Source organism: Mytilus trossulus, chromosome 1 (assembly GCF_036588685.1).
Source record: "Mytilus trossulus isolate FHL-02 chromosome 1, PNRI_Mtr1.1.1.hap1, whole genome shotgun sequence".
Taxonomy (NCBI): domain Eukaryota; kingdom Metazoa; phylum Mollusca; class Bivalvia; order Mytilida; family Mytilidae; genus Mytilus; species Mytilus trossulus.
This window is the reverse complement of record NC_086373.1, coordinates 100,936,717-100,953,638: the sequence shown is the minus strand read 5'-3', so window position 1 is coordinate 100,953,638 and position 16,922 is coordinate 100,936,717. Positions and strand designations below refer to the sequence as shown.

The following is a 16,922-nucleotide window of genomic DNA, read 5'->3' as shown; positions in this document are numbered from 1 at the left end:
CAGTTAAAAGTTCAGGTCTTGCTTCAACTTGTTCCTCGGTTATTAAAATGTTGTTATTAGCAGCATTTTTTCCCTTCTAAATCGCTTCCAACAAACCAGTCTAATAAAAGAAATCCGATTCCTTTTGAACTTTTCTTATACGAAATGGTCCACAATTGCTTTTTCAGGTACTCTTTTTTGGAAGACTGATGACAGTTTGTTGTAGTTGTCCATAAATTTCTCTATCACCACTCTCTTTCTTCGCCAATTTTACTTCAGACCGTAGTGAAAACTGTTTCATGATATATGCCCAAGCATATGGTGTCATCAACTCTTGATATTTATATTCAGGTGAATCATTCGAGAATGCTGAAACAGTCCTCTTTTGAAATAAACCACTTGTTTTGAGGTCTCGTTCTGTTCGCAAAGAATTTAAGGCAATCAGAAAATGTTCAGCAAAATCTGGTAATGTGGAGTAATGATGTATCACAGATTTATAAATATTTTAGAAAAACATACATTTAGTAATGTTTATACAAATGTATTTTCATGCTTTTAATTAATATTATAAAGTTATAAATTATTTATTTATGAACAACTTCAATAATTTTTTTTTATTGTACTCCGTGTATTTTTAATGTGATAAAATGATTTTAAATTATCATAAAGCTTATTTATTCTTTACTTATCACATCAATAAATAGTTTTATTCAGTGCTGGCTAAATAGCAAATTTGCTATTTTGCCGGTGCCGGTCAAATAGCAAATTTGCTATTTAGCCGGTGCCGGTCAAATAGCCACTGCCTTATTATTATGAGGCCGAATTCAGACAGGAATTTCTTAGGCTGCGAAATAAGAAGTTAGCTATATCCTTTAAATCTACTTTTCGCTATATAGATGATGTTCTTTCACTAATGATAATTCAAAATTGGCAGTGGCTATTAGTGACCGGCACCGGCAAAATAGAAAAAGTGCTATTTTGCAGGCCCTGAATAAAAATGTTGATTAGTGTGATTATAAGGGAATAAAAAAGCTTAATAATAATTTAAAATCATTGTATCACAATAACAAACAATAACTAGAGCGTTCATCTTGGTTTATGTGAGTATCAAACAAACTCGGGACACAGATGATTAATGACAAAATTGTGTTTTGGTGATGGTGATGTGTTTGTAGATCTTACTCTACTGAACATTCTTGCAGCTTACAATTATCTCTATCTTTAATGAACTTGGCCCAGTAGTTTCAGAGGAAAGTATTTTATAAAAATTTACAAGAATTTACAGTATTTATGAAAATTGTTAAAAATTTACTATAAAGGGCAAAAACTCATTAAAGGATGTTGGTTGGTTGACCGGGTCACCGAACACATTTTTAAACTAAATACTCCAATAATGATTGTGGCCAAATACAAGTTTCGTTAAATATTTGGCCCAGTAGTTTCAGAGGAGAATATTATTGTACAAGTTAACGGCGACAGACGACGACGGACGCCAAGTGATGAGAAAAGCTAAAATTACAGTACCATAAAAAAAATTAGATATTGAAGATGTTCATAAATGAATAATTTATAACTTTATAATATTAATACAACCCCCGAAAACACATTTGTATATACATGTACATTATTATTTTTTTTTTCTTTCTAAAATATTTATAAAAAAGTTGATTTTCAAATCTGTAAAATCTGTGGTTTAAATATTCTGCCATGTGATAAAAATAGGGCTATGTAAAATTACATCACAAAGCAGACAATATTAAAAGTTATTAGTTACGAATTTCAAATGGACACATGATCAGGGGCGGATATTTTACATATTATTGAGTGGTAAACTGGGCTGATCCACCAGTTCAACCGATATCAAATGAAATCTGATTTTACTAAACATAATTTTATACTTTATTACATAATTAATCCATGTGTTTTTGACACATAAGACGTAAAACAAGAAACAACCATCCAAATCAAAACTAATAATAGTAGAAGAAAAATACAAACTGTAGAATGGAATCCAAAACAATTTGTCCAGATGAAATTGATATGCTAATATTCATGTTGTTTTAACGATCACTTTAAATGTTGTGTCAGTTCGAAGTCCAGCAACCACTGTCGAAATTCAGTATAGCTGTAAGATTTGAAAATCATGTCGAGGACACCCAGTATGTAGTTCGATGTTGTAGTATTTTCACATTTATTTATATAGAAAAGGTTTGTCGCCTCAACATAAAATTTGGCTTTATTATTCAGATTTTAATAAATTTCCCCCTGAACCGTTGCAGAAGTTTTCATCATTCAACATGATAATTTAGGCTAGTTCCGATTTTAGAATGGCGAATAAACTGCAAACACAACTGACCAAACACGTTACTACCAATATTTCTGTTGACTGAAAGTGTCTCATGTGTCATGTGCATTTGACAAGTTCTCCATAATGATATTATTTTGAGAGATAGGTATTAAATCAAATCCATAACATAAATCATTCGACTTCCATCAAGGAGTGGTAAATAATACAACAACATATCTTTTAAAGTTTATTAGATATCTTAAAGTTACAATGAATAGTAAAACAACCTTTATATGATGAAATCATAATCTTTCAATCAGTTTAATTTAAGTCTGGAGCTGACATGCCAGTTAACTGCTAGTATGGCAATCCGTTTTACTATGTATTCTTACTTCAAGATATCTAATAAACTATATATGATATCTCATACAGTATATAAGATATCTTATATTGTTTATAAGATATTTTATATAGTTTATAAGATATCTCATATAATTTTCTTTATAAGATATCTTATATAGTATATAAGATATCTTATATAGTATATAAGATATCTCATATAATTTTCTTTATAAGATATATTATAAACTACATGTATATAAGATATCTTATAAACTACATGTATATTAGATATCTGGAAGTTAGAATAAATAGTAAAACGGCTTGCTTCTAAAGTTTATAAGATATCTTATAAAAACTGGATTATATAAGATATCTTATATATTTTATAAGATATCTTATATATTATATGAGATATTTTGAAGTTAGAATAATAGTAAAACGGCTTACCATATACTGCTAGTAGTCTGTTGTTATTTATGTATTATTGCCATTTTGCTTATTTTCTTTGGTTATATCTTCTAACATCAGACTCGGACATCTCAGTCTTGAACTGAAATGTGCGTATTGTTAAGTGTTTGCCTTTCATCATTGGCTAGAGGTATAGGGGGAGGGTTGAGATTTCCAAAACAGCACCTCAGTAATACCATCCAGTGCATGGTTGCAACTTATTTTGCATTTTGTAGTCATTTTCAGAAAAAAAATCTTTAACAAGAATATTATGTCTCAAATTTATCACAGTAACATGAAGAATCCATGTTTTATATTTATATCTATACTCATGCATCTTATGAGGGTCTCGATATGGAGTCCTTCATTTCTGTATGCTTGAATGTGTACGTCATTTACATATTCTTTACCCATACTTCTCTTTTCTTATAATATGTTAGCGTCCCATAATTTTCTATTATTCTTTACGTCCCCAATTTCCTTTATTCTTTTTTTTATTGCTATTTATTCTGCGCATGTTGCTCGTTGTTCTCTATTCTTAAATTCTCCCTCATGAATTCGTCCGAATTTAAAACATTTCTATACTAAATACATGGCTAAATAAGAGACAAGTCATAATTTAGGTTTGTTTGCTCGCAGTAACTTTCTTATTTTCTCAGCGAAACAACATTTAATATCTTGTAAACATTTTACAAATTACAAAAATATACCACAATTCCATCAATATACAATCACAATGTCCTCTAAATACATATCAATACAAACATAACTGTAATATATTATGCAGAGCTTAACGTTAACTTCGTCTATCAAAGTTACTCGAGCACATCGATAATAATCAAACGTAATCAGGACTTATATATGCCTATAAAACCCCACCCGTACTACCGCCCTCGAAATATTCGTGCAGAAAACAACAGTAACATCAGACCACTTCTGATTTACATACTAGCCAAACTTGTACCACAAGTCTAAAGATAGAAATAGAATAGGGAAATTCCAAATATAACGGAATAGAAATAAATTTAAATTCTCCTTCATGAATTCGTCCGAATTTAAAACATTTCTATACTAAATACATGGCTAAATAAGAGACAAGTCATAATTTAGGTTTGTTTGCTCGCAGTAACTTCGATAAAACAAAGGAATAAATAATTTGAGAACTATATGCCAAGATTCAAGGAAACAGCCATTTGAGATTTTAAATTGTCTTTAATATACCCATCTTTGGATTTATCAGAAGCCCATCTACCGTGGACTTTAAGTAACCTATCAGAGACTCCTCTATTAGCCCCCGTCAATCTAATTGAAATGTTGATCTCTGATTACGTTATACTGCATATGCAGTCAACATTTCAATTAGATTGAGCCATATGCAGTATAACGTAATCAGAGATCAACATTTCAATTAGATTGAGCCATATGCAGTATAACGTAATCAGAGATCAACATTTCAATTAGATTGAGCCATATGCAGTATAACGTAATCAGAGATCAACATTTCAATTAGATTGAGCCATATGCAGTATAACGTAATCAGAGATCAACATTTCAATTAGATTGAGCCATATGCAGTATAACGTAATCAGAGATCAACATTTCAATTAGATTGAGCCATATGCAGTATAACGTAATCAGAGATCAACATTTCAATTAGATTGAGCCATATGCAGTATAACGTAATCAGAGATCAACATTTCAATTAGATTGAGCCATATGCAGTATAACGTAATCAGAGATCAACATTTCAATTAGATTGAGCCATATGCAGTATAACGTAATCAGAGATCAACATTTCAATTAGATTGAGCCATATGCAGTATAACGTAATCAGAGATCAACATTTCAATTAGATTGAGCCATATGCAGTATAACGTAATCAGAGATCAACATTTCAATTAGATTGAGCCATATGCAGTATAACGTAATCAGAGATCAACATTTCAATTAGATTGAGCCATATGCAGTATAACGTAATCAGAGATCAACATTTCAATTAGATTGAGCCATATGCAGTATAACGTAATCAGAGATCAACATTTCAATTAGATTGAGCCCCCGTAGAAGCGCCACCACTTCTCAAACTATGAAGCCCAAACTTGAGCTTATCTAAACCAATATCTGATAAACTCTCTAACAAAATTTCTCTCGCTCTGGTATAGGTCAATGGACTATTTATATTACATAATTTATAAACATCTTTCGATTTCATAAAAGACAGTGCTCTGAAAATATAGCTATCAGAATTTTTACTCAATTCAGCTAAATTGATATACTTATTTAACCAAAAAACTGGACATAAATCTGTACCTGTTGCAGCTATAACAACAGAATTACCCCTTCTGTTTAAATCAGTTTTGCTTTTATCAATGCGAATTTTAACATGACTGACTTGAAACTCAATATTATTCATCTTAATGTTAGCCAATTCACTATACCTCAAAAATCCAGAAAATCCTTACAGAAATAATACTACTACACGCAATTTTTTTAGATTATTATGATCTCCGAACTTTAAAACAATTTTCCTTAATATATCTGGCGTAATAGGTTCTTTTTTGTTTATAGGTTTACTTAGCAATCTCCTTCCTCCTTCATAAATAAGACCAAGGAATTTGTCTGAACAAGGATTATGTTTGAAATTAAAGTCATGAAACCATTTTATTGAATAAAAACTTGCATCTAAATCGCAACACTGGATCCCTGTTGAATGAGTCCACCTATATACATAGAAATCGTAGTAGTTGTCGCTGGTAAACACTCAAGTGAAAATGAAACACCATTTTTCAAACTTTTTAAAATAGCACTTGTATTTCTTAATTGTAGAATTTGATCTAGACGATTCGACAAAAGAGGGTAAATCTCGTATGATACTGGCAAATCTTGAATCATTGGCATAACACTCAAATTGTTTCCATTGATCTGTAAAATAAATATAATAATGAATACCAAGTAATAACTATAAACAAAGTAAATATAATTAACATTACTACTATAAATGAATGCGGCATTTCCCTCGCAAACAACCCAGTGCGGCATTTCCCTCGCAAACAAATGAATGCGGCATTTCCCTCGCAAACAAATGAGTGCGGCATTTTCCTCGCAAACAAATGAATGCGGCATTTTCCTCGCACACTTACTGTGGCATTCAACCTCACAGTATTTAAAAAAGTCATATACTTATATATATACAGTGGCATTAACCCTCACTGTATTCATAAACAATTAATCAACAATGTTAACAATGACATATCTAATTGTTGCAGTTAAAACATCACAATGTTAAATTTAACATTCTTTCGAATATAGTCTCATATCTGATAACTGCGGCAAATAACCATCGCAGAAAACTAAATCAACTACAGTCTGTATACAACATTCAATGTATAAATCTCAATACTTGGAGAAATCCAACAACAAAACATATACATTACTGTTAAAAGGTCTCTGTGCAAATATACTCTTTTCTTGTGAACCTTTTGTAAAAAAAGTTCATAGGTTTTACATACTCTCTAAAGTCTATAACAAAAGATTTAAATCTGTCTGAAAACCTATTCACTAAGATAGGCCAAAATAACGCTGATGGCCATTTAGGTACAACTAAAGTGCCTTTAGCTTTACATAATCGCATGTGATTTAAACACTTGCTAACTAAACAAACTGGTGGAACTAACCAGTTATTATGAGCAGACCAATCATATGCGAAAGCATCAACCCCGGAAGTATCCGGTGAATAATATCTAGAGTTAAAATAGTCTACTTTTTTGTTTTTCGAATCTGCAAAACGATCGCATGTGAATGGTCCCCATAATTTATCAAAATATATAAAAATTTGATAGGAAACGCCCCAATCGTCATAATCAAAAATTTTGCTCAGATAATCTGCATAAGTATTTTTATCTCTAGGTATCCATTCAACATCCAAGAAAATATTATGTGACAAACAAATATGAAATAAGCTTAAAACAATGTCTTGTAATTCTACTTTCATGCTACCCTTTTTAACAATCTGTACTACATTTTGGTTATCTGTATAAAGTTTAACAAATTTTCCTGTTAAATCAGATTTAAAAGAAGAAATATTCTTTTCTACAGTTTTCAATTCTCTCCATGTAGAACTTTTGCTTCTTTCATGACCATCAAACATAAAATGTACAATTTTGTTATCATTCATTATAAACCCTGCTCCGGCATACTGACTAGCGTCAGTGAAAATTACACGCTGTGGTATTCTATTAATAGGTACAATGCGTTGGAAAGATAATGACTCGCATTCAAAATACCAAAATTTTAGTTCCTTCAAAATGTTGTCATTTATAGGGATGACATCGTTCCATGCAGATCTACAACAGACTAGCATATGCATATGCTTCGTCATCATTTGACAAACGTTACCAAGAGCAGGAATCATAGAAATGATTTTTCCACATATTTTAGCAATACATCTATAAGTTAAAATAGTTTTGCCATCTACTACGCTCGATATTACCAGCTTTAAAGCAAATAATTTTTTAAGCGATATTTCTAAAGTACAATGTAAAGTTCCAAACAAAACCTAACCAATCAATATTTTGTACTGGTTCCCAGACACTCTTTTCTGTATTAGCAATAAAACCGGAAAGCAGTAAATCATTTTTTACTGTTTTCGATAATTCGAAACATGTATCAAAATTTTCTGCTGTACCCATACCATCATCTAAATAAACCACCATGGGAAATCCTAAAGATCTCCAGTATTTAACTAACACACGTACTGTCTTGGTAAATATATGACCAGCTGATGAAAGTCCAAAAGGCAAAACCGAAAAAGTAAAATAACGCACTGTATCACCATATTGCCAAGAAAATCCTAAATATTTTTGATGATCAGGGTGAATTTCTATATGGTGATAACCAGACTTTAAATCAAATTTAAATCCAAAACCGCTAAAATTTACAAATGTCATAGCTTCTTTAACCCCTTCAAATTTAACTTTTTGTTTCTCGACAAATTTATTAACATGTCTCAAATCTAAGACTAATCTTTCTTTACCCGTACTATTTACCGACACAGTAAGTGGATTAACGACAAATGGTCGATTTACTTCTTTTATACATTCTTTAGTTAAAAGTTCTTCAATAGAATTTTCTACAAATTCTGAGTGTTTTAACGCGGATCTATTATTACTTAGAAAAATAGTCGGTGGTTCACTCAGAAAAGGAATTCTATAACCAAAATTAATAACATTCATAATAAAATCATTAGCGTTAAGTACATTTTTCCAAAACAATGCATGTTTTCTTAAATTTCCTTTCACATTTATAAGATTTTGACCAGATTTTTTCTCATACTTGTTAACAAATTGAAAACAATACTCAACTTCATCTATGTCTGTATCTGTTTTGTTACTGGGTCTTTCCTGTGTTCTGTTCCTGGAACTTTGTTGCACCAACTGTCGCTGTAGGAATCCTTTTTTCGGGGCAGTTCCTTGCAAAGTGCCCGGGCTGGTTACAATAGAAACACTTGTAACTTTCTGACTTGCCTGCTTTGGAGAACTCGGTATCACTGACTTGGCCAAGGCCACGAAAAAAAAACTCCTAGAATTGAATTCTCCTTTTCTGGAACCACTATTGGAAGATTCTGGTTTACTGTACGGCTTGGAACTTCTTTTACGAGAAGCCCTGGAAATAGCAGCACGCAAATCACTAGCATCTTCTTTATTGTCGGCCAACGGACTATCCAAGTATTCTTTAACCGTGTCCCATCCATGCTTGTCGGCTATCTTTAGAATTTTGTTACGCTTACGGATGATTTCCTTTTCCTGGGAAATGATTTCACTAACTTCGGAAGCGTTTCCAAGCTTTATACAACTTTCAACGGCAGCAAGCCTCTCCAGACGCTCGGTATTAAACGAATATTGCACTTTAATTCCCTCACTATGGAATACAAATTCTGGTTGATCGACACCGGTTGCTTTAACACTTTTTCCTAAACGAGCTTCGAAATGATTAATCAAGGAATGTTTTTGCTTCTCTAAAGCATTGTTTAAAGCTGACGTAAAAAGCGAAATAGCCCCGTCCGTACTTAACTCTGTTTCGTTACTATTTTCAGCATGTTGAGTAGTAGCACGGCGTTCATCATGGTCGGAGCCTTCCTCGGACATATTATGCAGAGCTTAACGTTAACTTCGTCTATCAAAGTTACTCGAGCACATCGATAATAATCAAACGTAATCAGGACTTATATATGCCTATAAAACCCCACCCGTACTACCGCCCTCGAAATATTCGTGCAGAAAACAACAGTAACATCAGACCACTTCTGATTTACATACTAGCCAAACTTGTACCACAAGTCTAAAGACAGAAATAGAATAGGGAAATTCCAAATATAACGGAATAGAAATAAATTTATACTTCTTCTAACATATAGTGACCATGCACCTTCAACAATCTGAAGATTACGTCATAGGAGAATAACTTAGAACAAGACATAGATTAATATAGATCCCCCCAGTTTTTGGTGGGTTTCTTGTTAGTTTTCTATGTTGTTAAGTTTGTGTACTATCATTTGTCTGTTTGTCTTTAGCCATGATGCTGTCTGTTTATTTTCGATTTATGTTTGACTGTTCCTCTGGTATCTGTCGCCCCTCTTTTAATATATGTGTACAATATAAATATCGAGGAAAAATAAGAAATACAAACGTAAAAAAAATAGTTTGATTCGAATAGATGAGTTTTATATTGATGCTTTGACATTGAAGATTTAAAAGAGTTTACTCTTGTGCAATTTTTTTGGTTATTGTTTTTGAAAAAAAAAGCTTGAAATCTTTTCTGTTCTGTGTTTTGAAGGATGGAATTTGGATGGTGAGATTTATTGTTCAGTTTTATGTTTTGCAACCTATCGTGTTCTATTTCATATAGCATTGCCAATCGTGAATCTCTTCTGTTAGCCTGAAAGGCTGCGCCATTCAAGGCAATTGCATTCAAGGCAATTGCATTCAAGGTGTTGTAACATGCATGTTATAAACCCACGCTAAATGTATGTTTGTATTCGTTAGTTACACAACTGAAACATGCAGGTAGTCCTACTTTAAACCATTTTAATGCTATTTTTGTCTTGTAAGTATGGACCCTAACAGAGCAATCATACTCTAGTGTTGGTCACAATCTTACAATAAAATATTCTTAAATAGATGTCATGGACTTAGGTAATATTCAAATTCTTCCTAAAAAGGTGATTTGTATAAGCTTTCTTGCATATGTTGTTAATGTGTACATCCAATTAAGGTTTGAGCTGATGGTTACCCAAATATATATTGCGAAATAAACTATGGTGTCATCTGCCGAATAAGTGCCCAGCCGAGCAGATGAAAGACCGTTGAAATATCGTGTACTTGACAGGAAAAGACTTGATTCAATAACTGACCCTTGTGGAACCCCTAGCTCAACTTACATACAATTGTATCTGATTATATGCCCTATATTGGCCCTGTTATTTGGGAAATACAAATATTTTATTCTATTCTATTCATACTCCGATAATCCGCTTTAAAACACTTAACTCGCAGCGCCAGCGGTTTGCTATTAAGAAATTAAATTTGTATCCTCACAGTGGCGGATCCTTCCATTTTTAAAGGGGTTTCCAAACCCAGGATAAAGGGAGGGGGTTCCAATCATATGTTCCCATTCAAATGATCGTCCAAAAAACGGGGGTGTTCCAACTCACGAACCCCCTCTCGATCCGTCACTGCCAGATGATTTAATTCCCCTGGCATGTATCCTGTAATGGGAAACCCCAGCAAGACCCTCATCTATAGAATAGAATAGGAATATTTTTATTTCCCATATTACAGAGCCCATAAAGGGCATAAAATCAGATACAATAGATTTACATAAGTGGTTAAAACAACAATAATAGCGGCATATACATATACATTTGGAATATAAGCATCGGTCAGAATCAGAGCCAAAAACCAAATATATATTGTTTAAAAGAATTATAAAATTACACTAAATGCATTTATTCTCAAATTATTTACTTGACTTAGTGTCAGTGTTCATACCTGATCTCCTTAATTCAAAACAGTCACATACATAACAGCCCAGTTTTTCCATAAGAGTTACATTTTCTTGGGTCAGAAATGTTAGAAATGTCTTGAAAATCTTCCCTTTGAATATCATAAAGAGGACATTCTTATAAAAAATGAAGCTCATCTTTAACTTACCGAAGTGAGCCAATAAAACAAAGACGCTCAGATCTTTCTATATGTTTTTTTAATATATGTCTGTCTCAATTTTTAAAGAGTGAGCGAGTGAGCGCTTATTTTTGACATTTTTACTCTTTGAGTATTTTTGTTTTGTTCATGCATCGTTGAAAATGTAATGGAATTTGATGCGACTGTCATACAAGTGAGAGGTTTAGCTAGCTATATTGCAACCAGGTTCAATCCACCATTTTCTAAATTAGAGAATGCCTGTACCAAGTCAGGAATATGACAGTTGTTATCCATTTGTTTGATGTGCTTAGACTTTTGATTTTGTCTTTTGATTTTTTATTTTCCTTTTTGAATTTTCGTAGTTCAGTATTTTTCTGTTTTTACTTTTTATGCTTAATTTACAAATTGACTGTCCTTTTTGAAGTCATGTAATTCTAAATATTTTTCTTTATAAAACATTTATTTATAGAAAAAATAAGTACCAAGCTTCCCTTTTTCGGAGTTAATTGTTTGATACTTCAGTTTATCCTAAAATGTTAAATAACTTTTACATAGTTTATTTTTAACATACTGACATAAAGAACCCATTGATTGGTCAAAATGTGGTAATTCAATCTCTCTCTGAATATGGTCTATACTATAATACCATGTATTTACATTAGAACTATGCAACTGTTTACAACATATAAATACATCAAATAATAATCCTTCAAGTTCTTTTAAACGTTCCAGTCTATGACAATAGTTTAACATTATAGTAAAATATATATAGGAAATCTACCAAGCTCTGACATAACAGCTATATTACTTGACTTTCTGTTTACACACCAAGAATATATTTCATATTTGTTATGAGCTTTTTCAGAAGAATCCTGACCAAAAACTTTTTTCTAATATATATAATCATTATCTATCAGTTTTACATGCAGCTGAATCAGTTCGAAACATTCCCCATATTTCACTACCATATAATAGTATGGGTTTAATTGTATGATCATAAAGATGTAAAAAAAAAAAAGTAGCAATACTATGGTTAGGTGATGACAAGCATGTGATTATTTGTAGCTTAACAAAAACATGCTTTTAAAATTTTGATGTCACAATCTATACTAAGTGTTTTGCCAACACAGAAACTTGTTTCACTCGGGAAAATATTCCATTATGCTGGATTATTAAAGGCATCAGGGACGGATCCAATTCTTTCCATTTAAAAAAAAAGGGGGCCAAACATAGGATAACTGACGACGGGCTCCTTGATTTGCGGATTAACAACTACTTTCACGATTGAATTTATTTTTATTTTCAGAAATAAACCTGATCTTATGTTAATATTCAAGTGAATTACAGAGGAGTTCTGTCCTAGTTTGGAATTCAGGTAGACTACTTTTTATTGATAAATTTTGCGGATATAAAATATTAGTTACATAGTGTAAATTCCATATGACTATGCAGAGACAAATATACACATATATGTCTCTGGACTATGCAACCAATTTATCTTACCGACTATCTTTATTTGTTGAATTTAGACTAAAGTTTATGGCGCGGAATCGGGGTCAAAAATACTTCTTTGTGTATACACAGAAATCGAATAACGTATATACAGAATTAATTCCGTATATACAGAAATATTTATGTAAAGACAGAAAGATAGTATTTCTGTATATACGGAATTCGATTTACGTATATACGTAAATCGAATTCTGTATATACAGAAATAATTCTGTATATACGTTAATCGAATTCTGTATATACGTAAATCGAATTCTGTATATACGTAAACTGAATTTCGTATATACGTAAATCGAATTTTGTATTCTGTATATACCTAATATTATAATACGTATATACATAATTATTTCTGTATATACGTTAATAATTATGTAAAATAAATAATTCGATAACGTATATACGTAATTATTTCTGTATATACAGAATTCGATTAACGTATATACGTAATTATTTCCTTATATACAGAATTGGATTAACGTATATACGGAATTCGATTTACGTATATACATAAATCGAATTCCGTTAGATAATTAGGTATATACAGAAATAATTATGTAAAATAAATAATTCGATTAACGTATATACGTAATTATTTCTGTATATACATAATTGGATTAACGTATATACGGAATTCGATTTACGTATATACATAAATCCAGAGACATATAATACAAGAGATTGGCAACTCGGCGAAATCCCGTGATTTCACTCGGCCAGATTTAAATCTCGCGAGATTTCTGTGGTTAATAGAGTCTTTATCAAAGTATTATAGGTACTCGAAGAAATGGTGAAGTTGAAGCATGAATTAACTGTTTCAGTGTTAAATTTAACATGATAATTAATTGAATAATCTTAGTTCATACGTAATTATGTGTTTCAATGTCATTTTAATTTTGATTATTTGTATTATTGAAAAAGAGACATTATTTTATATTGTATTAAAATACGATATTAAATAATTAATACGTAATAAATTGTATGTCTTGTATCAGAGTTAATTTTATTTGATTGTTTCATAATGGGTTTCTATTAAATATACACCTGTCTCGGAGACATAATGTCACAGTGTGACATGTATATTCGGCTTGAATTATCCGATTGTCAGGTAAATCACAACCTGTTAAAATGAGTTTTATTTGACACCTGGTACACATGAAGTAGTTACACCACAGGTGTACACACTCCTTCCGAAAATATTACTTACAAATTATAAAATTAAATAATATGTAGAAAAAAAAACTTAATTTGTTTGATAAATATCGTTTATCATGATCGACTTTGTCTTATATTTATAATTTGTATAGATCATTAAAAAATGATTACTTTCTGGGTTCATTATTAATTTGGCTTGTATTGGGTTGATTTTTTATGATTGTCTGTAAATTGTTTTCTAATTGTGTTTTTCGAAATATTATGAGCTTGCATTCAGTTGTTTTTATGATTGTCGGTAAATTTAAGGTTTCTCCTTTTCACGGATTGTGTATTTAGTTAGGACTTACATTTAATGATCATTTAATAGAAAATTGCAATATAAGTCTCACTTTTGACCTCGAATATAAAGGGATTAACCATATTGTAAGCATTATGTACATATTTCCCTTCTTTTTTTTACTTTTACACTATTTAAAATCTCCTTTTAATTTTGAAACAGACATGGACATGTGTGAATAGTTAAACAACATTTTGACTTGATTGTTAGTTAAAACCCTTTTTTTTTTACTTTATACAAATTGCACGAAAATGTGTCTTCCTTTGTTGTTGATCAGGCTGATTTAATTAATGTTTGCTTAACGTCCAGTGGCAAATATTTCATTTTTTTTGTTGTTGATCAGGATGATTTAATTGATGGTTGCTTAACGTCCAGTGGCAACTATTTCATATTTTTTTTTACATATTGATGTGCGAGTGTATGACATTTATTTTTTTCTGTACAGTATATGCAATATAATGTCTAACTCTCCACAAGAAACCAAATGATACAGAAATCAACATTTTAAGGTGACCATAGGCTCTAAGCAATGCGTAAAATTCATATTGCACTGTCAACTATACAAGGTCTATTTAAGAAAAAGGTTTAACACATCAAACAAGAAAACTCACTGTCTTATTTATGAACAAAATAATAAGAAAAGAAATCAAAATATGATATATACAGCAACACACCAGTGAATTACAGGCTCCTTACTTTGGGAAAGCACATACATAATAAAGGCATGATAATAGATTTAACCATAATCACAAGCCGTACAATTTTATGTTCTTGTTTGTTGTTTTTTTCCTCACAGTAATCATATTAATAAAACCTATAAACCAATTAATGTGGTGTGGTGTTTGAATAAACCAAATTACATCTGTAAAAAAACACCTACATACATCCCAGTATTCTGAAATGAAAAGGACCAGTCAGACTGAGAATCAGAACATGTACATGTATTTATGTATACAATATATCAAGAATATCGAGTGAGAATATCACTACACATTATTTCATCCTTTTTCAATAACTAAACCAAAATGTGAGAGAACAAAATCAATTCCAGGTATAAATAATATTTTTATTATCAAACATTTATTCATAATGTTACTGTCAATGATAACTGAGAGTTTTATGATCATTTCCCTGCAACTAATCTGGTACAGTTCAACTATGCAAATTTCGGTATCTGTACAGCTAAGGATATATGCATGTATCAGCGATGGTAACTTGTAATAAATTGCATACAGTGAAAGGGAAATGGCAAGATTCTTCATCTTCATTGTGTGTCTCATTCACTGCAAATATCTCAATTTCTTGTGCAATCAGTTGCCTTTCACTGGTGCTAGAAAAAGAAACAGCATGACAATCAAATTTAAGCGTTCATATTTTTTCATTCTCTTTCCATCTTCAGTGTGGATTGCAACTGGAACAGATGTCTCCTCCATACTGGTACCAACAGCTGTTCATGGTCGAGGATTACTCTCTTTTTAACTCCATTTGTTAATTTCTATATCTTTTCCTCTTTGGCATTCTAAATTAAAAAAAAAGATAGAGTTGAATAGACTATTTGTCTTACTTGTAAACTTTACTTCCTACATGTATGTCATACAACATTCTGCCGGTTTTTATTATGCTAAATCAGAGACATATATTGTTTTATATGTCTCTGGCTAAATCTATTTTAAATTTCATTTTGTCATGTATAGACCTTTCAAGCTTGCTATAAGTACACATTTTTGATATGTTTGTCAATTGTTAAACGTGGTACCGTGAACATACAATGTAAGTTGCTGACATCAACGTTAACTTTATTTAGTCTCTGCTTCTTCATATTTTGTAGGTCTCATAAAGTCTAGAAGGGGTTTACAAAAGCATAACGGACTGAAAGTCGCAGGACATAAAGTCACAAATTTAGTAGAACAAAAAGTCACAAGACAAAAAATCCTAAATAATTATATAATGTTTGTATATATAAGAGAACTATCTTTAAAACATATATTCATATTCAAGTTACGAAATGTGTTATTATATTTGAAAAATGAAGATTTATTAAATTTTGATAATACGAAAGAAAGACTTATTGGCACCATGAAGCCATTTAAGGAGGTAGACCTTGGTTAAGGGAAATAACTCTTTAAATCATCAGTACGTTTGTGTCAACCATTTTCATAAATATATTCTAAGCTTCTAGGTTACATAGATTATTTCAAATCTGTTTCAGGTAAGTGCTTAAAATACACTGATGATACTTGACTGTTACAAACGCATAACTGATTTAAAGAGTTATCTCCCTGAACCAAAGTCTACCCCCTTAAGTGCCAAACCAGTTTGTCATTTTGTTTTTTTGTAACAATTATTTGATCATCTTTGATATGTTGTGATAATTTTTGTATACAAAGTTGGTTTGTATATACAATAGTTCAAGAATAGAAATAAGTGTTTTTTGTTCAAGGAAAATAATCAGAAAAAAATAATTGTGACTTTTTGTCATGTGGCTTTCTGGCACTGTCCTTCATTCATACAAAAGAGTATCGGAATATTTGAAATCAGAGAAGTAAGGACAAGAGGAAACATCTTATCAAAATATCAAGATTGTAGAATGATGGGGTGCTAAAATAAATAAAGAATAAAGAATGATGGGGAAAATTTACAAAGTAAAGAGAAATAAATTGGGAATGTC

General features: G+C 31.3%; 1 protein-coding gene across 1 annotated transcript; it reads right to left on the bottom strand.

Moving 5' to 3' along the window:
* Positions 1-7,566: 7,566 nt before the first annotated feature.
* Positions 7,567-9,198, bottom strand: LOC134705325 (uncharacterized). Its single transcript, XM_063564072.1, has one exon. It carries the CDS (start codon positions 9,196-9,198, stop codon positions 7,567-7,569), a length of 1,632 nt encoding a protein of 543 aa, XP_063420142.1.
* Between the last annotated feature and the right edge of the window lie 7,724 nt (positions 9,199-16,922).

Bases quoted from the DNA above. Each gene is read 5' to 3' on its own strand.
- LOC134705325 (XM_063564072.1), bottom strand. From the start codon at position 9,198: ATGTCCGAGGAAGGCTCCGACCATGATGAACGCCGTGCTACTACTCAA.